Below are 27,994 nucleotides of genomic sequence, written 5' to 3'. Positions count from 1 at the left end.
CAAAAAATTCAATCAAGTTTGTGAGATATGATTCCTGCTTTCCTCTTCAGTTGGATCAAACCATTGAGTTGTGGCATGGACCCTGTGGGTTGATTGGGCTTCTTCTGGTACATAAATGATTCCAATGGCAACAGTGGTAAGAAGGTGATGGCCTAGTGGTATTATCACTGAACTGTTAACCTAGAGACCTAAATGATGCTCTGGAGATATGTGTTTGAATCTTGCCTTTGCAGATGGTAGAATGTGAAATCAATAAAATTCTGGAATTAAGAGTCTACTGATGGCCTTGAATCCATTGTTGATTGTCAGTAAAAACTCATCTGGTTCACTAATGTCCTTTAGGGAAGGAAATTGTTCTCCTTACATGGTCTGGCCTATATGTGACTCCAGATCCCCAGCAATGTCATTTCAGTCTTACCTGCCCTCTGGGTAATTAGAAATGGGCAATAAATGCTGGCCTAGCTGGTGATGCCCTCCTCCCGTGAATGAATTAAAAACATAATAACTTGACATTTTTGGAAATAAGTATATAATATGTGTGAATGACACAATTAACAGCAGTTTGCGACAACTGTGAAAGAATAAATCCAATTAAGCTTACTCCTTGGCTTCTCAATATTTAGATTTCTTTCCTTCACTTGTGATTTTCCAACTGCATCAGCATTCCATCGTTCCAGAAGATAAGGATTCACTTTTGGATTAAAAGTAAGGGCGAAGGAAATAGTGCAAGAGATTCTGCCAAAGATGCAACATTCTGAATTTAAAATCTTGTGATCTAAGGTAAGGTAATGGTCTAATGACCTTCCACCAATGAGCACTGCAGCCATGAAAATTAAATTGTTTGACACAGCAAAGGGATTCTGGTTATTTGACCTAAACAAGAGTAAGATTTTTCTAGTTTACACTTATGTAGGTATTAGAATAGAATAAAAACATGAGTGCATATTCTATTGCATTAGTCAGGGGAAATGTAAAGTGATAGGGTAGGGGAATGGGTCTGGGTGGGATACTCTTTGGAGGATCAGTGTGGACTTGTTGGGATAAATGACCTGTTTCCACACAGTAGGGATTCTATGATTCTATTCTAAAAAATGTCTGGGGAGCTCAGGCCTATGATTTGCATATTCCTCTCAATGTGTGAAATCTGAGACACTCCTGATGTTCTGCCTTACCTTGTGTGCATGTGAGACCTCCGATCAGAGCAACTCAAGCTCTGGGATTTGAAGCTTGAGTGGCAGCGAGGCACCCTACATTTGCGAGGCTGGGAAGTTTGTGGGAAGCACACTTCAGGATATGGTCATGCCGTAGTTTTAGGAAGCAAGCAGAGACGGAAAGGTAGCCTGCCGGGTAGAAGAAGGGGAACCGGGCATGTGGCGAGGGAATCCCCTGAGTGCATCTCACTCTCAAACTATTAGTGACAGTTCATTTGTGGAAGGCAGTCCAAGCAATTGGGTGGTTCAGCTGCTCTTTGTGAGGCAGTGGGGAAGATCCCTGGATGGGCAATAATGAGATCAGGTGCTTCTGGGGCTGTAGACAAAACTCTAGGGTGCTAAGGGTAAGCATGCCATTGAACAGCTGGCTGTAGGGTTTCTGAAGTGACTAATGACAAAGAGAGAAAGAGAAATAAGGTCCTGTAAACTCCTTAGGGAGTTAGGTAAGAAATTGAAAAGCAAAATGAGAGAAGTGGTAATGTAGGTTAGGAATGGATTATCTCCAGGACACTACAGTGCTTGGGTCAAGTGTTACCTGAACAAGTTGGATGGGTTACATCTGAACAGGAACAGGACTAAAATCTCAGGGGAGGTATGCTAATGACGTTGAATGGATTTAAACTGGTTGAACCGAGGGACAGGATTCTGTCAAGTATTTCCGAGGAGAGAGAAGCTGAGATGAAAATAAAAGTTTAAAGGTTAGTAAGTGAGTTTGGAAAGCAAAGGAAATATAGGCTAGGTTAAAAAGAAGAATAAAGTTTAGTAAGGCTAATTGGAACATATTTTAATGCAAGAAGCCTGAGGAATAACACAAAGGATTTGAGGGCACAGATAGGCACATTGAACTACAATAGCTTAGTTATGATTGAAAGATAACAAAAATGGTAGGGATCATAAGTGTATTCAGACAAGATAGAAGGGAATGGGGGAGTGGTTGCAATAGCTCAAAAACACAAAAGGGGCAAGCAATCTGTTGAGTGTATCCTCTGAGCTGTTAGGAAGCAGTTAGAAAGATAGGGAGGACCAAATTTGTAATCAAATTTTAGAGAAGTCTAAAAAAAAGCCAAATATTAATTGGGGTAATTTTAGTGTCAAGTGTGGAAGGAGCAAAATTCTGAATTGTATCAAGGAGACCTTTTTCAGTCAGTATGTAGGAAGCCCAACAAGGGAAGAGGCAGTCCTAGACTTAGCATTTGTAAGTGAGTCTGTGCAGATGGAAGTCATATATGAGTAGGGGAGTATTTTGGAGATAGTGACCATTAGTCAGCTTCAATATAATTATGGAAAAGACTGAGGATGGGCAGGGAATAAAAGTTCTAAGTGGAGGAAAGGCTAGTTTTGCTTAGATACAATTTGTGTGTCATCAGATCTTTGTTGACTGGCGCAGACATGATGTGCCAAATGACTACATTCTGTGCTCTAGGAGTCAATGAGGAATAGTGGATACTGGGAGTGATAGTGAAGTTCAGAAACACAGTAAATAGTGGACAGAAACATTGCAGGTCTGGAAGCATTTGTGAAGGAAAAAGCAAGTTTCAAGTCCAAATACTCTTTGGAAAAGTCATTGGACACATCTGTTTCTATCTTCACAGGTGCTTCTAGACTTTTTGTTTTTATTTCTGATTTCTGGCATTTGCAGCATTTTGCACTTACTTGAGTAAAGTTCACACATTTATTTTGTATATTTGTTTAAGGCATTTAATAATTGAGCTCTTCAATAAGAGGGGCATTTTTCAGGTTTTATTTTCAAGTGAAAATATACTTTGTAAATTTGCAGATGACAACAAAATTGGTGCTGTAGTGGACAGCGAGGAAGGTTTCCTCAGAGTACACCAGAATCTTGAACAAATGGACTGAGGAGTAGCAGATGGAGTTTAATCTAGATAAATGTGAGGTGCTTGGGAGGGCAAATCAAGGGAGGACTTATACACTTAATGGTAAGGTCCTGGTGAGTGTTGCCGAATAAAGAGACCTTTGAGTGCAGGTTCATAATTCCACGAAAGTGGAGTCGCAGGTAGACAGGATAGTGAAGAAGGTGTTTGATACGCTTGCATTTATTGGTCAGTGCATTAACTATAGGAGTTTAGAGGTCATGTAGTGGCTGGTAAAGGACATTGGTAGGCCACATTGGAATACTGTGTTCACTTCTCGTCTCCCTGCTACAGGGAAGATGTTGTTAAACTTGAAAGCGTTCAGAAAAGTTTGTCAAAAATGTTGCCAGGGTTGGAGATTTGAGCTATAGGAGAAGCTGAATAGGCTGGGGCTATTTTCCTTAAAGCATCAGAGGCTGAGAGCTGACCTTATAGAGGTTTATGAAATTATGAGGGGCATGGAGATGGTGAATAGACAATGATTTTTCCATAGGGTAGGGAAGTCCAGAATTAGTTGGCATAGCTTTAAGTTGAGAAGGGAAAGATTTAAAAGGCACCTAAGGGACCACCTTTTCATGCAGACGGTGGTGCATGTATGGAATGAACTGCCAGAGGAAGTGGTGGAAGCTGGTACAATTACAACATTTAAAAGGCATCTGAACAGGTGTATGAGTAAAAATGGGTTCAGAGAGATATGGGCCAAATGCTGGCAAATGGGACTAGATTACTGGTCGGTATGGATGAGTTGGACCAAAGGTTCTGTTTCTGTGCTGCACATCTCTATTACTCTATTTGATTCTGTTGTTGTGTGAGGCATTTAGGACCTGGAGCAACCCTGTGATGATGCCAAAGAAGGTGCACATCACTGAGCATAAATAGCACATTATGGGTGGAGTCACTCAGATTAATTTATTGATGCCTCACGTGAATAGATAGTATTTATGTAATGTAGCTGTATGGTTGGAACTTGGACTGAATGTCAGTATTGAATGTTCCTATTTAACTGGACTCTATACGACAGGAACAGATTGATACACAACACAATGATCATGTGTAGCAGCATTTAGTTTTCATGTATAATAAAAAGTGTTACATTTGAAGTTTAAACCTTGCCTTCACCTGAACCAATATGTCTTGAAACTAAACTCCTCAAATCACAAGATAAAAGAATTCCGGGCTTATTGCTAAAGCAAATGTGCCTCCTTATTTTAATATATTATGTAGCTTATGAACAGAAAGCACTGCTCCTCCCGGGAGAGGGCGAACTTTGCTGGAGAGAGCTCGAGGTTTTCTTTGACAATGAATTGTTGCAATGGATGGGCGGAGCTTCAAGGTGAATGCGCGCACGCGCTGTGTGCACTAGGCAGACAGTGCGGACGCACAAGGGTGAAGAACACGAGTGGGGGGAGCCGTTTACTGTTGCACTTCCGGCTGCCGCAGTAGCTTGTTTCCGGTGTTGGTACGAACGCTCCGTGTGAACTGCCGGGCTCTGTATTCCGTTCCGCCCTTCTGAGAAAACAAAACGCAGTGGCGGCGCTGGTAGGGCCGCCGGGAGGCCTGCGCTCCGATTCGGGATTCACACCGGACGAGGCTCACTCGATGCTCCACACAGGCACCGGGAGACGGAGTGAGAGCAGTGCCGGTGCTGTTCCTATGGAGGCCGAGGTGCAGGTGAGTCTGTGAGCCGCTGGCTGCACAGTGGCACTGCCAGAGGCCGGTAGGCTCGCCTTGTCTTTCTCTCCCGGCTCTGGGGAACGCGCCCCCGGGCCGTGCATCCACGCTGCTCGAGATGAGCTCTTATATTTTGTTTTCTTTGTGTCTCCCGTTTTCTATTCAGTCTCGATCGGGGCAGCGAGTGGCTCCGAGTCTGCGCAGTCCCGACCGAGCAATGGGAGAGCGGTCACACAATAGGAGGAGCAGAGAGAGACTGATAGACAATATATAGTACATGGACTGTCTCTATCTAATCCACTCTTGTAGATAGCTATACCATAGGAGGAGCAGAGAGAGACTGATAGAGACAGTCCATGTATTATATATTGTCTAATACATGGACTGTCTCTATCTAATCCACTCTTGTAGGTAGCTATATAATAGGAGGAGCAGAGAGAGACAGTCCATGTATTATATATTGTCTATCTAATCCACTCTTGTCAGTACCTATACCATAGGAGAAGCAGAGAGAGAGAGAGAGAGATAGATAGACAATATATAATACATGGACTGTCTCTATCTAATCCACTCTTGTTAGTAGCTATGCAATAGGAGGAGCAGAGAGAGTGATAGACAATATTTAATACGTGGATTGTCTCTATATGATCCACTGTTGTAGGTAGCGATACAATAGGAGGAGCAGAGAGACACTAATAGACAGTATAATAAATGGGCTGTCTCTATTTTATCATGCTCTGTATTTTCCCAAAAAGTAGGAGGAGCAGAGAGAGACTGGTAGACAATACAACATGCATACTCTTTCTATGTAGTTGCATATGTTCTATATGCTCACATAATAAGAGCCAAGAGAGAGACTCGTGTATACATACATGTATGTATCTACATAAGTACCTACAAATGCTATATACATGCACTAGGATCAACACTGATACAATACACATACTACAGCTGGAGCGTATAAACTAATATGTGAAGGTGTATAATCTGTTTACCTAACAGTAAAATATAAATGCTGATGTTTATAAAATCAGAGAAGTTGAAATAATAGGAAGTGTGGAGTGGTTTGTGTGTCTAAATATTTGTGTGTACACACACACTGCATATGGATATGGATTCACTGTTCACTATCTGCACACAAGTCTTAGGAATAATTATGTATTTGCATTGAGTGAATCTAAATTCCAGCTGCATACGCATATATGACAGAATACTTAAATCTGTGTGAACTTGTTTGCTTTCATTCCTTGATCTGGCTCATTTTAAATGCGGTGTTTATATTAACAAAATCACAATCTATTTAACTAATTTTCTCTTGCCTCCAAATTAATCTTTTATGATAAGATAAATGGCTACTTGCATGTTAAAGAATGATGGCAGTACTGTTTGACTGGAATTAATCTGAATGCTGTAAATACCACGGGTTGATCACCACTTTTTGGTCAGTATGCAACTGATGTTGGAATGTAGGAATGCAAATTACTACATTTTTAAAATTTGATTGTAGAAGGTTTCTGATCTATGAAAAATAAATGAGGAAGAGAGAATTCTGATTAATTCAAGTCTGAAATGAATTTATGCCTTTGTGTGTTGTGCATAAGAAATTGATTGGTCTCATCTTTCTTTTTCAAAAAATCTCAATTCTGTGTTGCAAGATTAAAAAAAACTTTTCAAATGCCTGCTGTTTTTTTCCTCTCCCAGTGGTTATCTGTAGAATTCGTTGAACTTTGCCTATTCATTTCCAGTAACCACACAAATGCTGTTTGATGTCCACCACATTTTGTCCAAGCCCTTTGCAGGCTTAGAATCCTCAATCAAACTGACAAAGAGCATAATCTTTAATTGTTTATTGATCATGCTGATTAATTGCCGAACCATGAATAGTTGTGGTCTTCCTTCAAGTATAATGCAAGTACGCTTTTTTAACAAAAGTACCCAGAGTGAACAATCTACGTGAAAGCATACATTAAGTTGTATGATACAACACAAGCTACAAATTGTTGAGCTATTATGCATCCTCCTGAAACATTAATGATTAATGATATAGTTTAGTAATATTACGATGGCCTCTATTTTTGTGTCAAAGTCTGATAACAGATAGGAAATCTGTTGATATGTATCTCTTTACAGTTTCATTGGACTGTAAATTGTTATTTAGAGTCATAGAGATGTCAGCATGGAAGCAGACCCTTCGGTCCAACCCGACCAGATATTCCAACCCAATCTAGTCCCACCTGCCAGCACCCGGCCCATATCCCTCCAAACCCTTCCTATTCATATACCCATCCAAATGCCTCTTAAATGTTGCAATTGTACCAGCCTCCACCATTTCCTCTGGCAGCTCATTCCATACACGTACCACCCTCTGTGTAAAAAGTTGCCCCTTAGGTCCCTTTTACCCTAAATCTATGCCCTCTCGTTCTGGACTCCCCAACCCTAGGGAAAAGACTTAGTCTATTCATCCTATCCATGCCCCTCATAATTTTGTAAACCTCTATAAGGTCACCCCTCTGCCTCTGACGCTCCAAGGAAAACAGCCCCAGCCTGTTCAGCCTCTGCCCGTAGCCCAAGTCCTCCAACCCCGGCTTGCTGCCTTTAATATGGCTTCATTGCCAATGAGTTTGATTACCAGTAGCATGTCTTTCCATTTGGCTGGTAGTATTATGCTGTTAATTATGAGAATTGTTGGAAGGTTCAGTCTGTCTTTTAGACAGTTCAAAATCAGGGGTTCTCAAAAGCAAACCAAGTCAGTGACCCAGTAGCAACTTGTAAAAACTGTATTAAATGGCTTACACAAGGATTTCAGTAGTGGAAATTTTATAATTTGCAAATCCTTGGTTGTTAGGTTTTGATCAGATGTTTCTACAAAGCGAGAGAGTAAATAAAAAAAAAACTATTCCACAGTCTGGCAAATATTATTTTGAATGTGTCTGCATTTTAAACCAACCTTTCTGATGGCCAATATCAATGATAACATTTAACTTAGTCTGGCCAAATTTGTCAGATGCCTGTGTTTAATTTATTTGTCACTTTAGCTAAGGAGATGTTGCACTGCGTACATTGGGCAGGTTTTAATCTTGAATGTGTATTACATCAGATTGAATTGAGATGCTGAACAAAGCTGAGCTCTGTGTTCGTACGATCTCAAAAACAGAGTGCATGTTTTGTTCAGCATGTTTTGTTTTAATGCATTTTGTGACAATCAGCTGCTAATTGTCACAAAATCAGTTCTCATTGTGAACATTGCAATGGTTTACGTCAAATATACAGCTACAGGTACCATCTCAAAATGAGTGATTGCATTGAGTGTCAGTGAGCTAATTGAATGTGATAGGAGAAAGGCCAAGTCCCATCCTGTTATGGAAAATGGCCATAGGAGTAAATCTGGCTGGCATCTCCCTCTCTGCAACTGTGGTTTTCAGCTCCAAATGAGATAAGCTCATAGCATGCATGCAGGCTGGAGCCTCAGATTTGCAGTTCAACTATACATTTGATAATGAACTCTTCCAATTCTATCCTGGCTGGGTTTCATCTTCCACCCTCCACAAGCTTAAGGTTATCTAAAACTTCTATGTGCTGATCTTAACTTGCACAAAGTTTTTTTTGCTTACTGACATGTAAAGGCTCCTAGTTCAGCAATGCCATCATTTTAAAACTCTCATCCTTTGTGTCCTTCCAGGCCTCACCACTTTCTCCTAGTCTCTGCAACAGCAAGTAAACTCTCCAAGAACTCATTGCTGTTCCAATTTTGAGTTCTTGCATATTTCCTGACTTTATGTCCACTGTTGATGACTATCAGTCTAGATCCTAAATTCTGGAGATCCCTTTCTATGAAAGGCCCCTTGTAACTTAGCTGTTTGACCAAGCTGTCAATCACTTGTCCTAATATGTCTCTGTGTGTCTTGGTGTTAGATCTTGTCAAAACTAATGCTTGTGTGAAGTGCCAGGGCATGTTTTACTACATTTAAATAAATACAAATCATTGATAAACTTAGTGATCCATGAGGCAGTCCTGGCTGTCAATTTTTAATCATAAGATCTGGTACAGAGTCATTTCGGGATATATAAGGACAGGTGATAGCTTGGTCGAAGAGCTTACTTGTAAGGGGCCTTTAACAGAAAGGGAACTGTTGAAGTGAGAACCTAGATTGATGGTCATCAATAATGTCTGCTCCTGTGTGTTTGGGATGGACCAGAATATTGAGTATGGTATGGTATTCTCATTGAAGAATTCAAGCTAGAAACGACTTAATTGTTTATGTCATTAATACCATCCAACAACCACCACAGCCTCCACTTCCACTTCATTGCATTATAACAGCTGTCTGCCGACTTAGTTTGTACAGAGTGACAAATTAGCAATAATTTTAAAACATCTTCAATTATAGCTCTGTTGCTATTCGAAATGAAAAATTCGAAGTAAATCCACTCTGTTTGATGGTTGTTGTTCCACGAAGAATCTGAATCCGAATCTTATGTACTGTGTCCTTTGCAGTTGATGCCTTGAATAGTAAAAACATAATTTGCATGAACCCATTGGACCATGTTCGTTGGTAAATATATCTTGAGGACTCTGGCTTACTTTGAGCTCTCTTAAGTAAGCATAGTTTTTGCAATAGCACAGTATAAAATTTTGCTCATCATGAAAACAAATCTGCTTATTTTATCACTCAAATGTTTGTTGTCTCTTGCGTTACTTATGCTGTCCTGTGCTCATGCGCAGAGTTTTCGGTTTCCACAGCTCTGAGATCCTTCATCTTCCAAATATTCCACACTATTCCTTGCTCACCAATTGTACTGATACCTGGAACCAAGATTTGAAACTTTAAAGTGACTTTGCGCACCTGAGAAAATCTACAGTGTAGAAAGAAACCATTGTGACCATGTCACATGCTGTTTTTGTTTGAGGTTGTACTGGTGATTAAAAAGATGGTTCCTAATTTCCAAAACATCCACAGCAGGTAGAAGACTGTAAAGCAGATCTGTATGTGGGATTCTTTCGTGTCTTGAGCCTTGCTTTTCGAAATCAGAAGCTGTATTTTTATACAAGGGCCATTGAACATCAGAGGGCAATGATGTTCTTGTTGGTGATGGTGATGGTGATGGTCATTGGCACTTGTTTGACATTCCATGCCATTTGTCAGCCCAAACCTAGATATTGTGCAGGTCTTGCTGTGTATGCTTCAGTATCTGAGGTGTTGTTTGGTGTTGAGCATTGTGCAGTCATGAGCGAACACATGATGGAAGGATGTTCTTTGAAGCAGTTGAAGGTAGTTGGGTCTTGTACACTTCCCTCAGGAATTCTTATAGAGATATCATGGGGCTGAGATGTTTGACCTTCAACAACTATAATCATTCTCCTTTGTGCTAGGTTTGACTTCAATCAGTGGGGGCATTTCCCTGATTTCATTGACTTTTTTCAATGCCACGCTCACTCAAATGCAGCCTTGATGTTAAGGGCAGTCATTCTCATCTCATCTGTGGAGTGCAGCTTGTCCTTGTCCAGATTTGAAACAAGACTATAATCATGTCACAAGGCAAGTGGCCCTATCAGAAACTGAGTGTTAGTAAGTAGGTTATTCCTTGCACTTCCTGCTTGATCATGGTGTCAACAATCCCTTCCATTGCTTTAAGGGAGAGAAGTCTGAGATGATGGTAGTTGGCCAGGATGGATTTCTCCTACTGTTGGTGCGCAGAACATTCTTGGGGCATTGTTCTATGTTGTCAGGTAAAACTTCAGTTCGAAAGAAGAATTATATTGGACACATTACTATCTTTATTTAAGATCTCCAGTATTCACAGTATTCTATTTTTATTTGTCTCTTTCAATGCCACTTATGTTGTGAGGCACACAAGACACTTCATTGGAACCTTATCCAATGATCTCTGCAAGAAGATATTAGGATGGGCAGCCAAAGATTTGTCATTGAGTTAGTTTCAAAGGAGCAGTCTAAAGGTGCATTAATCCTCAGGACCTGACAAGATGTATCCCTCACTGTTATGGGAGGCAATGGTTGAGATTGCAGAAATCTCTGGCTACAGTGATTAGATTAGATTACTTACATGAGATTACTTACAGTGTGGAAATAGGCCCTTTGGCCCAACAAGTCCACACAAAACCGCCAAAGCGCAACACGCCCATACCCCTACATTTGCCCCTTACCTAACACTTACCTAATCCACCTGACCAGCACATCTTTGGACTGTGGGAGGAAACCGGAGCACCCGGAGGAAACCCACGCAGACACAGGGAGAACGTGCAAACTCCACACAGTCAGTCGCCTGAGGCGGGAATTGAACCCGGGTCTCTGGCGCTATGAGCCAGCAGTGCTAACCACTGAGCCACCGTACTGCCCTGCCACCGTGCTGCCCAACATATAACTAACATATAACTGGAGAATAGTGAATGTGGTTCTTTTGTTTAGAAAGGGCAGCAGGGATAGGCCAGGTAATTACAGTGCAGTTAGTATGTGTTCATGACTGGGAAATTATTGGAAAAAAATTTGAAGGATGGGATTAATCGACACTTGGAAAGGCAGGGATTGATCAGCGATAATCAGCAATGATTTGTTCGAGGGAGATCCTATCTGACTAATTGAATAGAATAGAATCCGTACAGTGTGGAAGCAGGCCAGTCAGCCAATCGAGAGCACACCGACGCTCCGAAGAGCATCCCAACCCAGACTCTTCTCTCTTCCCCCCCCCCCTCCCCCCACCAACCCAACCTGTCCATGTAACCCTGCATTTCTTGTGGCTAATCCACCTAACCTGCACATTCCTGGACACTAAGGGCAATTTAGGTAGGCAATTCATCTAACCTGCACATTTTTGTACTGTGGAAGGCAACCCATGTAGACATATGGAGAACATGCAACTCCAGACAGCAAATTGCCTGAAGGTGGAATTAAACCCAGGTTCCTATCGCTGTGAGGCTGTAGTGCTAACACTGGGCCATCCGGCTGCCTCAGTTGAATTGAGTTTTTTTAAGAAGAGGCTAAATATATTGATGCGGCTCGGTATAGACTTCAGTAAGAGCGAATCCCACATAAGCTGGTTCAAAAGGTAAGAGCCTCTGGAATCCAAGGGCATTTGGCAAACTGGATCCAAAGTTGGCATGTAAAATGAGGCACTGGGTCAATGTGGAGGATTGTTCTTATGATTAGAAGCCTGTGACCAGTGTCACAGGAATTGGTGCTGGGACTGTTGCTGTTTGTTATGTACGTTAATGACTTGGATGTAAATAGGCGCAGCATAGGGGCTCACTGGTTAGCACTGCTGCCTCCTAGCACCAGGGTCCCAGGTTCGATTCCACCCTTCGGCGACTGTCTGTGTGGAGTTTGCACATTCTCTCTGTGTCTTTCCTCCCACAGTCCAAAGATGTGCAGGCCAGGTGAATTGAATTGGCCATGCTAAATTGCCCATAGTGTTAGGTGCATTAGTCAGAGGGAAATTGGTCTGGGTGGGTTACTCTTCGGAGGGTCGGTGTGGACTGGTTGGGCTGAAGGACCTGTTTCCAACTGTAGGGATTCTAATCTAAAAAGGTATAATCAGTAGGTTTTCACATGACATGAACATTTGTGATGTTATTGATAGTGAGAAGGATGTTCTCAGGCTGCTGGGCAGAATAGGCTGATAAGTGTGAGATAGTACACTTTGGGAGTTCTAATAAGGAAAGTATATACATAATGCATGTCGCTAGTGAGTATTGAGGAACTAAGGGATCGAGGTGTACAAGTCCATAGATCCCTGAAGGGGACAGCACAGGCAGATAAGGTGAAGCAGGCTTATGGGATGGTTGCCTTCAGTAGACAGAATATAGGAAGACGACAGTCTCGGTACAACTTTATAAAACATTGGTTAGGCCACAGGTGAAATACTCTGTGCAGTCCTGGTCACCATACCTTTGGAAGAATGTGATTGCATCCTCTCTAGTGCAGAGGAGATTCAACACAATATTGTATGTGATGAAAAGTCTTAGTTATGCAGAGAGACTGAATAGATTTGGTTTGTTTTCCTTGGAGTAGAGGGGAATCTGACTGAGATATACAAAATTATGAAAGGTATAGACAGAGTAGATTATGAGAAGCTTTTTCCCCATTGCAGTGTCTAAGACCAGAGGATAGAAGTTTAAGGTGAAGGCAAGTGGTTTAGAGGAGATCTAAGACAAACAATTTTCACCCATAGGATGGTAGCTATGGAACATGCTGCCTGAGAGGGTGGTGGATGAATGCTTAAAATGTCAGAGCATAGTCACCTTTGGACCAAGTGCATTAGTTGATTTGATTGTTTTTGGCTGGCACAGACACGTGATTGTTGTCACAAGTCAGGAGTTTCAGTCTGGGAAATAAGGAACATTCCACTACAGTTGCATCAATGTCCTGCTGTCTTTATCAAATAATAACATTTTAACATTAGCTCTTCTCAGGAAAGCAGAAAATATTGCCTCTATCTAAGGTTCTAGGTTTCCTTGATGAATAACTTGCTTTAATGAACCATAGATTATTACCAATCTGTCTCATTTATAAATCACACTTGAGAGTTTTATTGCTGCTAACATCATCCAAGACCTGTCGCACCCTGGTAATGATCTCCTACAACCTCTTCCATCAGGCAAAAGGTAGAGAGTCCCCAACACATGCACCAGAGGGTTTAGGAATACCTTCTTCCCTGCCATGAGGAGACTGGTGAATGGACTCTTTAGCCTCAAATAATACTGATCTTGCTAATGTTGATCTTGTCTAGTGCACACCCTGTGCACTGGAACCTGAATGCCTCTGTCTCAAACTTTTTGATCTGTACATCCTTGCTTACTATGAACAGTTTGTACTGTTCGTAAACAAAGCTTTTCATTGTACCTTGGTACACGTAACAATAAATCAGTCAATGGGTAAGGGTCATTTCAGACCAGAAAGGGCCTTCTGCAAGAGAAACACTTGCTTTCTAAACTTTAATACATGATGTATAGTTTCTTCCTGTTGGACTCCACTGACCAAGGACTGTTATTATTTTGAGATTGTTACAAACATGTTCAATCTGCACAAAGCCATCATCTTTATATGCTTTTCATGAACATCACTACTCCAAACTGCCCTTGAGGCGCTCTCTACATAACCACAAAAGCTCTGTAGACTCGCTGTTGTCTCTTTTTATATGTACACACACACAGTATATAAAAGGAATGTCTGGCAGTGAGTTTAAACAGCAATTTGATAGTGCTGTTTGTATCATTATAAACTGGGCTGTGCTGGGTGGTTTATGGCTTTGTCCAACCTATTCAATTGAATTACTGTTTTGTAATACATTGTCAACCATTTATTATTCTTGTGCAGAATAACTGGCTTTATTAACTGCTATGGTAGAGGCAAGGAGATTAAATCTGTAGAACCTAATGCAATGTGTGCAGCATAAATGTTTGGATAAAGTTAACATTCTATTCTCGTGAGGTTTCTGAAGTGCTGCTGTTTGTAAATTCAAGCTATACTTTATCTTTATGCTAAAGTATGTTACAAGCTAGTTAGAAAGCTTCAGTGAAACGGAGCTAACTTTAAACTTGACCAGATCAGAATGTGAAATGTTTATCATTCCCCATTTTAAACAGAATTAAATCAAGTGATGCATTTCTGTAGACCTATAAGTGCAGTGTTCCATGCGATGTAATGGCTAATTATACTCTTGCAGTTTTGAACATCCCTGGTGCCACCTTGAGCTTAAAAAAAATCATCTGTGAATTATGAAGTGCTAATTAAATCACTTGCATCCTTTTTTTACACTATTATAACAGCACCATTAGCAGGTTTATAAACTGCTCATTTCCTGTCTGGATCATGGTGAGCAGTATCATGAGGAAGCTAAGTGAAGGGATGTAGTGCTTGATTGCAGAGTAACCTGAACCAAGGCATGATACACAACCATGCAAAACAGTATGTACGAAGTAGTTTAAATTGTATCTGGTATCTATGCAGTTTCAACTGCTGATAACTCAATACCACTTCCACCTGCCAGTTACCGGACACCTGGCATATGACATCTTGTCTCATTACGTTCCTAAATGTTGAAAGAAACGCAGCACTGGTGAGGAGTTGTGCAACACCAATGAATAGTGGCTGTCACTTTTATGATAAACAGTTCATTTTCTGAAACATCAGATTGAAGAACTAGTTGGTGTTTTGTTGAAGGCAGGAGTTTAAGGTTGGTACCTTTTCAAATGAATGTTTCTGCACAAGCCAAGCATGTGGATTGTACAGAAAATTTTACTGTCGAGCAACATTAATTTTATTTGTGCATTAAATATAAGCATTGGCAACTGTGTCTTAATTTATCAGGCATTAAAGTTATACAGTCATTAATTTTCCTGTTCAATTTTGTCATTGAAGTGTTTTTCATTTTTGGGGAAGATGGGAGATGAGAGCTAAACATGAAATTTGGGGACTTTCTTTGTCTTTTGGTTTTAGAAAATAGGACCAGTCAAAACAACTTCTTTTGACTAAAGGTTTTAAAAGAAGTGATAGTCTCAACTATCCCAGGGTTGAAATATCCCAGGGTTCACTGGATTCCAGAAGGTTGGAAAACTGTCAACCCGACACTTCTGTTAGGGAAGGGAGGGAGATAAACAGCAGGGAGCTAAGCCAGTTAGCCTAGCATCTGTTGTTGGGAAATGCTCAAGTCTGTTATTATAGAAAAATATCATTAGAAATGTTTAGCACAATCAATGTCATTTTCTGAAGGAGAAATCCATGTTTGACAAATTTGCTAGCATTCTTCAAAGATATAATAAACATAGTTGATAAAGAGGAACTGGTAGATATCATGTATTTGAATTTCCAGAAGGGGTTCACTAAGGTACCATATAAAATGTTATTGCACAAGGTGGAGCTCACAGTACTACGGTAATGTGTGAGCATGGATTGAAGATTAATAACAATAACAAAGAATTGGGATTAATGGGTATTTTTCGGGTTGGAAAGACAAATTTATTGGAGTGCCGTAACGATCAGTCCTAGGACCTCAATTACTTAGAAAAAATGTTTATGACTTGGAGGAGGGGAAAGAGTTCAATAAATCAAAATTTGCTGCCGTTATAAAAATAGATGGGAGAATGTGTTGCAATGATGCCATAATAAATCTGCAAAGGGAGGTAGGTTGAGTGAATGGGCAAACTCCTGGGCAGATGGAGTTGAATGTAACAATGGGTGGTGCACTTTGGTTGGAAGAATCAAAAAGCAGATTATTGTTTATTGCTCCATTTAAGTAATAAAAGGGACTTTTTTTTAAGTGCAGCAAAGAGGGATTGTGAGTGTTCTTGGAATGAAACACAGAAAATTAGCGCACAGATGCAGCAAGTAACTAGACAGCAAATGAAAATTTGGCCTCCATTGCCAAGGAATTAATGTTTAAATGTAGGAAATTTTAGTTACAACTTTACAAAGTATTGATAAGATCTTATCTTGAACTAGGTCTAGTTTTAAACCTTATGTTTTAAGAAAGAGTTTTTTAAAATATTCATTCATGGGATGAGGGTGTCGCTGGCTAGGCCAGCATTTATTGTCCATCACGAATTGCCCAGAGGTTAAACGTCAACCACATTGCTGTGAATCTGGAGTCACATGTAGGCCAGCCTAGGTAAGGAAGGCAGTTTCCTCCCTAAAGGACATTAGCGATCCAGGTGGGTTTTTTCCAACCATCGACAATGGTCATCATTAGATTCTTAATTTCAAATTTTTATTGAATTGAAATTCCACCATCTGCCATGGGAGGATTTGAACCTGAGACCCTAGAACATTACTGGGGTTTCTGAATTAATAGTCTAGTGATAATATCACAAGGCCATCATCACCTCATAATGTACTTGCATAGGAGGCAACTCAGAAAAGTTCATTTCGCTGATTCCTGTGATGAAAGTGTTTACTTATCAAGAACCGGGTTGGCCTTTATTCTTTAGAATTTAGAAGAGGAAGGGTGATCTTATTGAAACCTCGATAGTTCGTAAATGCCTTGACAAAATAGATGTTAAGTTGTTTCCACTAGTCGGGGTATCTCTATGGGACATAGTTACAGAATTAAGGGGGCACTGAATTTAAAATTGAGATGCAAAGGAATTTCTTCTCTGAAATGTCTCATGAATGTCTACCCTAAACACTCTGAAAGCTAGATCACGAAGTATTTAAGAAGATACGTTTTTGAAATATTAGGGAATTGCAAGCTCTGCTAAACTGGCACAAAAAAAATTGAATCCTGGGCAAATCAGCTGTGATTGTATTGAATGGCAGGCGCTCCGGGGGCTGAATAGCTGCTACTCCTATTTCTGATATTCCTGTATAGAAGAATAAATGTGTAGTTCTACAGCTGGTTAGAGGATGAATACATTAGGGAACGTCATCAGTGGACAGTGAGTTTTATTGCAACAAGTACTGAACTGTTGTACAATGTCTTATGGTAGTGTGTTTATTACTTATAAATTGCAGTTACATTGTGGCTGGCTGTTGTACAGATTCAGAAATGGTGGTGTTGTGGTAATTCATGTAGTAATGCAATGCTCAGTCTATGCTTGAAGGCATTGGTTCAAATCCTACTCTGGCAGTTGGTGGAATTTAAAATCACTTAATTAATCTGGATTGTAAAGCTAGGAACTGCTGTTGGTTGTTGTAAAACCCCAACTAGCTCACTAACGCACTTTACAGAGGGTTATTGCACAACTGTACTGGATCTGAGCTGGTGTGTAACTCCAGATCCATACCAATGTGAGGAACTCTTAATTGCCCACTGAAATGGACTAGCCAGTAACTTCCGGGCATTTAGGGTTGGGTAACAAATGTTGACTGAATAAAGGATTTAAAAAAAAATCCATTTCCAGTAATGTCATGAGATCAATGCTTCTGCTCCTTTTGAAGATTATCAAAATTCTGACTTAGTCTCAAAGCTGATGAATCCTGCAGCGGTTGATGATTTACATACGAATGAAAGTATTCATCTCATTAAGCTGCTAATAAGTTTGCATTTTCTGGTGCACATGCATGGATAATTTTCAAATGGACTTATTATTTACGGGACAAGTGTGGATATGTGAAAACCTGTTGGGGTGTGTTTGTGTGTTTCTGTTTGCCAAAAGCTATTTGCATCGAAAACATATTCTCAAGTTGGTGTTGGTGTGAATGAAAATGTGTATGACACTCACTTTACGCAATCTGGACTTGGTTTACTGTGATACCACTGCTGAAATTGGAAACAGCATACGTGGAGTATCTGATCTTGCCATTGGTGACACCATAAATTGGAGCTTAGTGTGCTGTACCATCTCCTCATCAAATCCTGAGAACTGTTGCTTGATGTGTTTATGTATTCCCGAAAGTGAATAAGTGTTTATATCCAACTCTCGTGAGGTGTTATAAGTAAGTTTTAGCTTTGATTAGTGACCATACTCCCTCAGAATCAAAAGCTGAAGGTTCAGATCCAACATCAACACTAACCTGGCTTATATATGCCATACTCAAGTACAGGAATGTTATAAAATTGTCAATTTTCAAATGAAAGTTTCTTTCTGCTTCTTACATGGGCAGGGAAAATTCTCTGGCGTTATTTTCAAGTGACAGCAGTGCTCAAAACTTTTCCCTCAGCAAATACCAGCGACATGTAAACTGGATCATTTGTCAGTTGAATAGAACACGTTACCCAGACTTACCTTTGGGTCTGATTTGGTCAGTGTAGTCTGTGTAGCTCCAAGTGACAAAACTCTCTTCAGATATAAAACGTCGAAAAAATGCTGAGCTCCAGTTAAAACTTGACGACATTTGACATTATGATACTTGAAGAACATTGAGTGTGTACAGGCGAGATAGAAATTCTCAGAGAAAGTGAGGACTACAGATGCTGGAGATCAGAATTGAGAGTGTGGTGTTGGAAATTCTGTCTGCATAGAATTTATACTGGGTCTTTCACAGCCTTAGTACATTTCAAAGCCAATTAAATACTTTATAAATGTAGCTGTTTTAGTAATATAGGCAACCAATTTGTACACAGCAAACTCTAATAACAGCGCTGAGATAATTTATTTTTAGTGATGTTGGTTGAGAGATGATATTAAGAGGAAACCAGAGAAAATTCTATGCTTTCAAAATATTGCCATGGGTTCTTCTGTGTCCATCGTATAAAATTTACAAGGCCTCTCTGAAAGCTGGTGCCTGGGACATAACCTAGATTTCATGTTTACATTGGTGATGTGTGGTTTGAACACTCAATCTTCTGTTTCAAGATGTAAGTGCTACTAACTGTGCTTTGGCTGATGAAATGTCGGTATGACTGAAAGCATCGAGGAGGCTTGAAGACGAACCAAGTAGATGTTTTGGGATATTGTGACAACTGACTTGCAAAACCGCAATAATTGAAAGGCTGGTTGTCTTTGGGATCCAACAGATTTTTTAAAAATCAAAATTGGCAACGTAAAATTTCATGTGACCTCAAGGACACACCATTTCAGCATGGCATTTTTAGTTTGCATACTTCAATGGCAATTCACTTTTATTTGGTACTTGGCATCTAATAAGAATGTGATTTAAAATTTTGTTTTTAATGCTAGCTGGAGTATATTTTACCCAAACCTACAGTTAGATTTGGTTGGTGAATGAATAAATACAAACAGTAAGCAGTTTATGATGTTCTTTGGCTAAACAGTGGTCTGAGTTGATTGCAGCGAGTTGCTGGGATAGAAAAAGTAAACATTGGGTGGAGCCTGAGGTCATGATTAATTTTACTCTAATTCCACACCCCTTCCTTTGCCCTTTTATCTCTTAATGTCCTCACTTAACAGATTTCTGTTAATGACTGGCTTAGCATCAACCATTTTCTACCATTCTAGAATGTAGGAAATGGGTGTGGGAATAGGCCATTTGGCCCAAGGAACCTGATCTGCTGTTCAACTAGATCTTGGCTGATCTTCTATCTCTGTTATTTCAAAACCTATCGACCTCTGTCTTGACACGGTTAATGACTGAGCCTCCACGGCACTAGGGTACAGAAACCCAGTACTCTGGTTCTTTTCCCACCCATCCCCCCCACTCTCAAGAACCTGTTCGAGTAGATATAGGTTCTTCCCCATCTTTCCCAGGTCCCTTTTGATGTCTTTTGGAAATTGAAAGATTAAGAGGAGATTTGATTGAAATTTCTGAGAATTTAACCCTTTGTAATCTTGTGATGTAACCCTTGTAATCCAGCCCTCATTGATGTGAATGTACAGTGCATTCCACTTGGGTAATAATTGCAATAATTCCTACAGTAATCCTCAAGTAATGGACTTTGTGAAACAATGGATTGAAATAAGTTTTGTAACAGTTCACCTTGAAGTTTTACAAGTTTACTATTTTCTGGGTAAATATTTGATTTGGGATACAGTTCAAGTTTCATGCCAACTTTGTCTATGCTGTATTTAAAAGAAACCATTAAACTGTAATAACGACCCATCCTGCGGCCAATGATCACAACCCCTCATTTTGGAAGGTCTCAGCTTTTATAACTGCTCCTGTAGTATGATATATATGAATAAAACCAGAATATTTGGTCTTTAATTAGTGTTTGCAGATTGTGTTAGTGCAACTGTTTCTTCCAGTGAGCTGTAGAATTATTTAGTGTTGCAACTGTACTGGATTTGAGTTCTTTATATTGTGAGTGCATACTTAAAACAAAATACTGCAGAAATCCAAGATTTGAATGTTTGATCATTTCATGTTCATTTTCATTATCACCCAGTTGTTGCACAACATCTCCACTCGATTCTGCTGGCTAATCGTTGTCAGATCTATCTCATACCTTGCTTATGCTTGTCACTCATTAAAGCTTCAGGACTTACTCTGGAGTGCTTTACTTCTCCAATTGGTGTCTGGGTAGATAGCATTTCTCCATATCTCTCTACAATTTTACAATGTGCTCTCATGCTTCTAAGCAATGCCTGTGGTCGCACATGTTTCGCTGTTTGCTCAAGGATTTTGTGTACTCGAGTTGGATTTTGATAAATTTATGACTAATCTGTTCTGGCACTCTATGCTTGTGTTGAGATTGCTGTAAATATCCAACCAAAGATAATCAGTTGGGAGTTCCTCTGCTGTGGCATTTTACTCACTCATTGAAGATATATTCCTACTGAAGCCGAAATTTGAAACAACTTCTTGGCACAGAATTGTATTGACATCTGAAATGTACTACTAGCTATAGCTGAAATGTGAGATAAGGAGGATTGTGTTTAATCTGGTGAAAATTACTGGGAGTCTTCCCTGGGAGAGAGGTAGGAAGGTTCAGAAATGTCATGCTTTGAGCAGGGCCAATGTATTCTGTAATCATATCAGCTACATGCTTGCTTGGAGTAGACTGAAGCACTCGAATAGATTTTAAGGTTTGCTTGTTCCCTATGCTGGGAGCAAATTGTTCAAATGTTTCTTTTTAAGAAAAGAATTGTTGTCCCTGTAGTTGAGTTGTAGCTGAATACATTTTCAATGAGAAGGATATGTATTGTTGAGACTTTACATCGACTCATGGTGTTGCTTTTAAACACTGAGCCTGATTAAAACACCTCACAACTTTATTTGACCTCGGGCTGCGACGCTATAGATGCATGTTTTCAGAATGATTAAGGGTAGCCATTGTCAGCAAAGCCATATTTAAAACTGAATGAGATTACTGCCAGATTTCTATTCCAATCCACTTCTGAGTGAAACAGAAAAAAGGACACTGCCCTGTAATCCCTCTGCTGCTGAATTGATTAAACTCTGGAACCTGTTCAAAGTTTCAAAAAAAGTGTTGCTGCAATGCCAGAATGATGTGGATGGACGCTGGCTGAATTTTAACTTGACGAACTGCTCTAGTGGTTAGGATTGTGCCACACATTATCCTCACCACTGAGTAATACTCAAAAGTTTCAATGTTGCCTGTCAAAAGCAGGAAGTTAACAGCAATGGTAAGTGCCTGCATTTTTCTATTCATCCTTTCAATGTGAAAGGTCCTTGTGCTTTGTGTCAGTTTTTGAGTGTGTTCCTCGGGTGAACTGGTGGCCATCAGCCCCTGGTTGAGTTTGTTAAAATGTAAACGTGGACTTTGACTTAGTATTGTAGTTTGTTTATGTGACCGTATTTGACTGCATATTGATTGGAAGGAATAGTGAGATGAGAGGTTGATTGTTTTGAAGAGAAATGAAAATCTTTCATTCAGTGTTATGGAGATTGTCAGTGTTGTAAGGGAGGTGGGGTTGGGGAATTCCGTCTTCTTCAAATCTTGTTCTTTTACGACTTGTCTCTATGATCTTCTGTGGCCCTGGAATTCTTGAGGTCTCTGCACACCTCCAGTTACAACCACTTGAGATTTGAATTACTCAACCATTTACCAGTGTGCCTTCAGTTGATCAGGCTTGAACTTTGGACTATCTTCTCTGCCTCTGTAACCTAATATTAGTCACTTGTAAAAACTCAGTTCTTTGACCAAGATTTCAATCATGTGTCTAAAATGTGACCCAGTGTCAGATTGTTTTAATGATGGCTGCTGTTGTCAAGCACCTTTATGATGTTCTGTTTCATTAAAAGCTGTTGGCAATTTTTATGAGAAATTGACCAGACATTGTGAACATACCCTTTATCCTTGCTCATCCTATTTCAACTGCTACATCGTGCACTGTCAGGTTCCTCCAAGATGGAACAACTTGCAGTCACATTTGCTTCAAGTCCAGTGGCTGTTTTTAAACTCTGGACCACTTGTCCGGAGAATTTCCTTGGCACACTTGGCTGAATATTTAGTTGAACACTGATGAAATAGATGAAATGCAGCAGTGCAGCAAAGTACCCTTCATCTCTTTGCAACAAAATCTTTGCAGTGCTGTTTTAGCTTAATTTCTCTTTTTAAGGCCCTGTTTGTTCAAGCTTTTAGTCACTTGCCTCTCATCTTTTGTGTCTTTGTGTCCCATATTGTTTCATCATGCTGATAAGAAGCAATTTGGGACATACAGTATGCAATAGGCCAAGGATTCCCAGACTCGCCAGGGTCCCATTTCAAGCTTAAAAGATTGTTGTGACCTCCAAGTCGATAAGAGTGATGGTCAGGGTCAGGAGTCAAGGGTATCGACCTGGAAAGGCCTGGACAGACCTGAAGATATTTTTAATCAATCTGTTGAGAAATCTTTGGATGCACTTCTGGAGCAGGTGGGACTTGAACCCAAGCCTTTTGGTGCAGACCTTTATGTTGACTGAGGTGAAGGTAGAGAACAGAAAAGGAAGATAAGATCTCCTTTTTTTTAAAAGCAAGGTCTCCCCTTTTTACTGATGCAGGAGTCAGGCCTTGAGGTTCAGTTGTTTAAAGTATGCCCACAGTTTGAAAATGTAGTAGGATTTGAAATTACATCACAACTGTTCACTCAGTTGGACGTCCATGGCAATCATTGCTGCCTCTGGCCTCATGACCATGGAAAAACAATTGGGGTTGTAATTTACACTTTTGAAAGATGGACCATCGGCACTATATACAAGCAAGATGCTGATGTCAAGTCTAAACTCCATCAAGCATGGGCCTGTAATAGGAATGTTATGAAGTGATACCCTAGACTTGTAATCCCTTGGATATAGAAGATTAAGAAGATTAATTGCTGTTATTTAAATAAGTTGGAGATTTGATCCGAAGAAGAATTCCAGAATAAGGGGTCATAATGTTAAAATTTGAGCTCCGTCAATGAGATAGTATCAGAATCTATGACTCTAAGTCTAGATTGCTCCCTCAACAAGCTGTTATGGCTGGGATTCTATTGAAAATTGCAAAACTGAATGGATATATTTTTGCTGAGCAATGGTATTAAGAAATGTGAACTCAAGGGATATAGATGGAGTTAGGATACAAACCAGCTGTGAACTAACTGGATGTTGGTACAAGTAGAACAGCTTCCTCCAATTCTACAATGTTGGTTTTTGTTGAATAGAGTTAATTCTCCAATAGTAACATCCATATTGGAAAAGGATTTAATTTCTTTTGCTGTTCAATCTTGGGATGTGGGTATCACTGGCTGGGCCAGTATTTATTGGTCATTACTTCTTGAGAAGATGATGGTGAGCAGCCTTCTAGAAGCATTGCAATCCATTCTTTTTTACAGATTCATACAGTGTGGAAACAGATCTTTTGGCCCAAATCGTCCACACTGACCCTCCGAAGAGTAACCCACCCTGACCCATTTCCCCTCTGACTAATGCACCTAACACTGGGCAATTTAGCACGGCCAATTCACCTGACCAGCACAATCTTTGGATTGTGGGAGGAAACCGGAGCACTCGGAGGAAACCCACACAGACACTGGGAGATTTGTGTAAACTTCACCCAGACAATCGCCCAAGGCTGGAATCGAACCTGGGACCTCAGTGCCACCCACTGAGCCACCATGCCGCCCAAAAATCAAGAGGAAAAAAAAGCCAGTGCAGTGAAGGAACAGAGATATATTTCTGGATCTGGATGATGAGTGGCTTGGAAGGCTACTTGCAGCTCTTTACGTTCCAGTGCATTTGCTGCCCTTGACCTTCTCGATGGTCTTAGGAAGTGAACATTTAAATTAATCATTTTATAATGTTTGTGTCGAGGATTATAACCTGTCGAGCAACAATCATTTTATTGAGTATTCTTGCACTGCTGCAGGATGTGAAAGAAATTAAAGATTAATGCATTCTTTATTCCCATGTATTTCCATAATTCACTGCTGTTATTGTAAGGAATATGCTCGCTGTGAGTTTGGTAAGTGATGAAAGCTTTTTATAAAAATTCCAAAGGCAACTTAAATGTCTGGTTTCTATTTAAGTTAAATATTCAATCTTTTATAACTTGGACACTGAAATATCTGTGCAAACATCCAGTAATATTATGAAGCTCAACCTAAGCTTCAAGAATGACTCCTGATCTTTCAATATGGCACTTTGCTGTCTTCTAGCTTCAACCTTGAGTTCAAGAATTAAACTGTAATCTGTGCTCCAATTTTGTTTCATTCTCATTGTGTTTCGATTTTAATCTTGTTTTTCTCTTGCCTTTGTTTGCATATGCCAGCTGTTCATTATTTTGCTATTCACACCTCCTCTAGCCATCAGAGTTATTCCATTATCGTTCCATTTATCTTTGCAGCATGGGCGGCACGGTGGCACGGTGGTTAGCACTGCTGCCTCACGGAGCCTGAGACCCGGGTTCAATTCCTGACTCAGGTGACGGACTGTGTGGAGTTTGCACGTTCTCCCCGTGTCTGCGTGGGTTCCCTCCGGGTGCTCCGGTTTCTTCCCACAATCCAAAGATGTGCGGGTCAGGTGAATTGGCCATGCTAAATTGCCCGTAGTGTTAGGTAAGGGGTAAATGTAGGGGTATGGGTGGGTTGCGCTTCAGCGGGTCGGTGTGGACTTGTTGGGCCGAAGGGCCTGTTTCCACACTGTAAGTAATCTAATCTAATCTACTCGTTTATTTGGCCTCCTTTCTGATCCATATTTTTGATTTCATGAAAGGGTATCAACTTGAAAACAATTGTTTCTCTTTCCTCTAATGTTGCTGGACCATAAATAATCTAATTTTATTTACAGTCTATTTGCATTTGACATGAAGCAATTCTTAAGCATCAGCATGCAGCATAAGTGCAGCTCATTGTCTCTCAGTTTGTTAGTTAATGGAAGAATGCACAGCACAAAAGAAAACCATGTGTGGCTTTTGGAGATGGATTTAGTGACTGACTTTCCATTCAACTGTCTTTATTTGCTTGAGAAAACTCAGTTTTGATGTGCAGTAATGGACGGGAATAAATTGGTTAAAAGGCAGGTACACAAACCAAGAGACACTCAAAATTAATTGAGAGTAACTTGAATTTATTTATCCTCAATATTTATGTACTCATTTTGGAACTATCCATCTTAATTGCATTAAATCTATGGTAGAAAAGTATGTTATAGGATTGACCCTCTGTTACTGGATACAGTTACCACACTTGTCTGTGTTTTATACTGAATGGAGGTTAGCCTTAAAGCATTAATGAGTGTAACTTACTAATCACATGGGTTTTTGATTCCACAAGATCTGTTTGGGAGTTCATTGTTGAATGTGTAAAAGTTTTGCATTTGTATGAGCTTGTTCTACAGATCAAAATGCCCCAAGTGCCTGTTAAATTTTGTTTTCAAAAGATTGCAGGTTTTTGCTTCATTAAAAAGAAATATTGTTCTGGGAGGCCTTTCGAAAAGGATGATAGATCTGCAACAGGAAGCCTAATACTAAAGGGAGCTTATCTTGTTTTGTGACCAGCAGACTGGAATCTCAAACATAATCAGCTAAAATGGTGTCCCATGACCATTGTTGCCTCCTGACTGACTGGAGAGAGCTGTGGACCTCAATGGAAACAGCTTTGGGTCAGATCAAAGTATGATCCTGAGTGGACAAAAAAAATTGACAAGTTTTATTTTCATGTATTGAATCTAATTATGGAATACATATATGGGTCACAGCAATATTAGTGAAATAATTTTATAAGCAGCGTGTTTTTTTTAGTCTGGGTTTGAGATGGTAGCTCAAATCTGTCTAGGCCTGTTTAATCTGCATTATTGACAGTTAACTAATCAGTTAATAAATCAAGACTTATTTTGACGTGAGCCCTTCACTGGTTTAATACAATAAGTTTGTTTACATTTTATTATTAAGCATGCAAGTATAGCAGCACACTCTCATGTTTTTTGTTTCTCTTTTTCTTTTAGGACCCTAACTATTGAAGAATAAGAGCCCAACAAAATGGAAGACTGTCTTCACACATCTTCAGAAAATCTGTCCAAACTGGTCAGCTGGGCTCACAGTCATGGAACTATCTGCAGCCTCATTCCAAATCTGAAGCACTTATTGACTGAAGGGGCCCATGGAAACCTCACTGCGATGTGGGGTTGTGGTGCTGGCCACGCTTACCACTGGCCATTGGCTGTTACTTGCAGGGCAGGTTCCCAGGACAGAGTGTGCTTCCAGGACAGTAGAAGCTTTAATTCTGAGAGCCCCAGCATAATTGCAATGTCATCAGAGTCTCAGCAAAATCCAGCAGAGAAATACCTTAATAGACCCTCAAAAGGAAAGGCCGAGTGTCCCAGGACGAGGGATTCCTGCGACTTTTCGTACAGCGAACATTCTGAGGTTGACGAGAATGTGGAAGAGTATGATGATGAAGGTGATTTATTTCATATGGCATGTGAGTCTTCAGTGACAGATGAGGATAGTGACTATGATTCTCAGTTGCGGAACAATTCACTGAAAAGGCGGGAAGCTGGTCCTTCGCTTTTGCCAGACTCACCAAACCACCTTGCTAATGAGAACAGTAATGAGGTGATTGTTAAAAAAATCAAGCAGGAAGGTCCTGAAGACTATTACATTGTGACAAATGCAGAAATCTCTATAGACAACGATAGTTCGTCTGTTGCATTGAAGTCTGGGTCAAAGTCTGGTCCTGCTGCTTATTTGGGTCCTACCAAATCCTCAGCCCTCCTTCCTGCTGGTCACATGCCAGAAAAGATTGATTCGCAGGGTATTTCTGTCATTCCACCTGCTTCTAATCGGGTTGCTGGTGCAAAGTCAGGACGGAGTTGCACAACTTCACAGAAGAAGCTAAACGGAGGTCAAGGAGCTGGGCAGAAATTAGTTCTTCAAATGCCAGTCAGCACATCAGGAGGAAACCAGCAGATCAATATCCCACTCTCAGCCCTCCAACTTCCTGGCCAAGAAGAGCAGAATGCTTCTGAAGACACAGGGGCACAGATGGTGAAGACTGGGGCTTCCAGTGAGGTCTCCTTGTCTCCATCTGTCAGCGCTGAACCTGAAGTCAGCTCCAGTCAGCAACAATCGAGTGTGCCCCAATCTCTGGTCAAAGATGCCAGTGCCCAATCATCAGCAACAGGTAAGAAGGTCTTCTAACTCAAGATTTTATAACACTGTTCGTGCTTTGGTCCTACAACACATGAGATCCTGCAACTGAAGTTTTCCAATCATAGAATTTTCAAATGTGTTGATTTCACATTTACTGGCAATAAATGATGTTGAAGTGGAGACCAGACTGAATTTCCTTCTCAAGCCCAGCCAAAGGATTGATCCCCTGGGTAGTTCAGTATTTACTGTAATAGCAAAACTGATCAAATTCTTGTATGTTGATGAATGATTTTGAAACCCTTCAGAATTGTTACTTTGAAGTTATTGATGGTGAAACGGTGAAGAGAATTTTTTTTTAATCTTCAACCAATCTTTTGGACT

At 40.3% G+C, this 27,994-nt stretch overlaps 1 protein-coding gene across 2 annotated transcripts in view; it reads left to right on the top strand.

Annotated features, from left to right (window-relative positions):
* Window positions 1-4,594: 4,594 nt before the first annotated feature.
* LOC132824654 (uncharacterized protein KIAA1958) overlaps window positions 4,595-27,994 on the top strand; it is a 102,249-nt gene continuing 78,849 nt past the window's right edge. For both annotated transcript variants that reach the window (XM_060839298.1, XM_060839291.1), the window contains exons 1-2: window positions 4,595-4,753; window positions 26,467-27,644. In XM_060839298.1, the coding sequence (XP_060695281.1) occupies window positions 26,501-27,644 (1,144 nt within the window). In that variant the 5' untranslated portion in view covers window positions 4,595-4,753; window positions 26,467-26,500. The remainder of the gene's footprint in view (window positions 4,754-26,466; window positions 27,645-27,994) is intronic.

Source organism: Hemiscyllium ocellatum, chromosome 2 (assembly GCF_020745735.1).
Source record: "Hemiscyllium ocellatum isolate sHemOce1 chromosome 2, sHemOce1.pat.X.cur, whole genome shotgun sequence".
Taxonomy (NCBI): domain Eukaryota; kingdom Metazoa; phylum Chordata; class Chondrichthyes; order Orectolobiformes; family Hemiscylliidae; genus Hemiscyllium; species Hemiscyllium ocellatum.
Note: the sequence above shows the minus strand (reverse complement) of the source record. Positions and strands in the feature narration are given on the sequence as shown.